The sequence below is a fragment of the Galeopterus variegatus genome, unplaced genomic scaffold, assembly GCF_000696425.1.
Source record: "Galeopterus variegatus unplaced genomic scaffold, G_variegatus-3.0.2 Scaffold58, whole genome shotgun sequence".
In the NCBI taxonomy this organism is placed as follows: domain Eukaryota; kingdom Metazoa; phylum Chordata; class Mammalia; order Dermoptera; family Cynocephalidae; genus Galeopterus; species Galeopterus variegatus.
Genome location: NW_007726169.1, coordinates 43701 through 44180, shown reverse-complemented (window position 1 = coordinate 44180; position 480 = coordinate 43701). Strand labels below are relative to the sequence as shown.

Genomic DNA, 480 nt, shown 5'->3' with positions numbered 1-480 from the left:
ATGTTCTTTGTGGTTGTTCATCCTGTGCTTAAGCACAGATGACAGTTTCATAAAAGATAAGTATTAACTTACTTTAGTGGGTAATGGACATTCATCTAGTAACAATGTTATAACAGCTGGTCCCAGTGGATCTTCCAATGGAATAACTCTAATTAAAGACTGGACAACATCCAACCATCCTTCATCTAAGAGCAAATCAAGAAGATTATGAAGTCACTATTTAAAAAACGTGAAAATATATAACTTATAAAGTCATACAAGGTGGCTTCATATTAAAATAGAAACACTTTTGGCTTTCATCCTGTAGCTTTTAAGCAGCTAATATTTGGCATGGACATAATCATCAATTGATGTCACCACGGTAGAACCAAAAAACCTGTTACAGGCTGGCTGTTTAGCTCAGTTGGTTAGAGCATGGGGTTATAACACCAAGGTCGAGGATTCAGATTCCCATACCAGCCAGCCACCAAAAAAAAAAAA

The 480-nt window shown here is 36.2% G+C and overlaps 1 protein-coding gene across 1 annotated transcript in view; it reads right to left on the bottom strand.

Annotated features, from left to right (window-relative positions):
- RSPRY1 (ring finger and SPRY domain containing 1) overlaps positions 1-480 on the bottom strand; it is a 51754-nt gene that overhangs the window by 29834 nt on the left and 21440 nt on the right. The window contains exon 4 of the mRNA XM_008574679.1: positions 73-185. Coding sequence (XP_008572901.1) covers positions 73-185 — 113 coding nt within the window. The remainder of the gene's footprint in view (positions 1-72; positions 186-480) is intronic.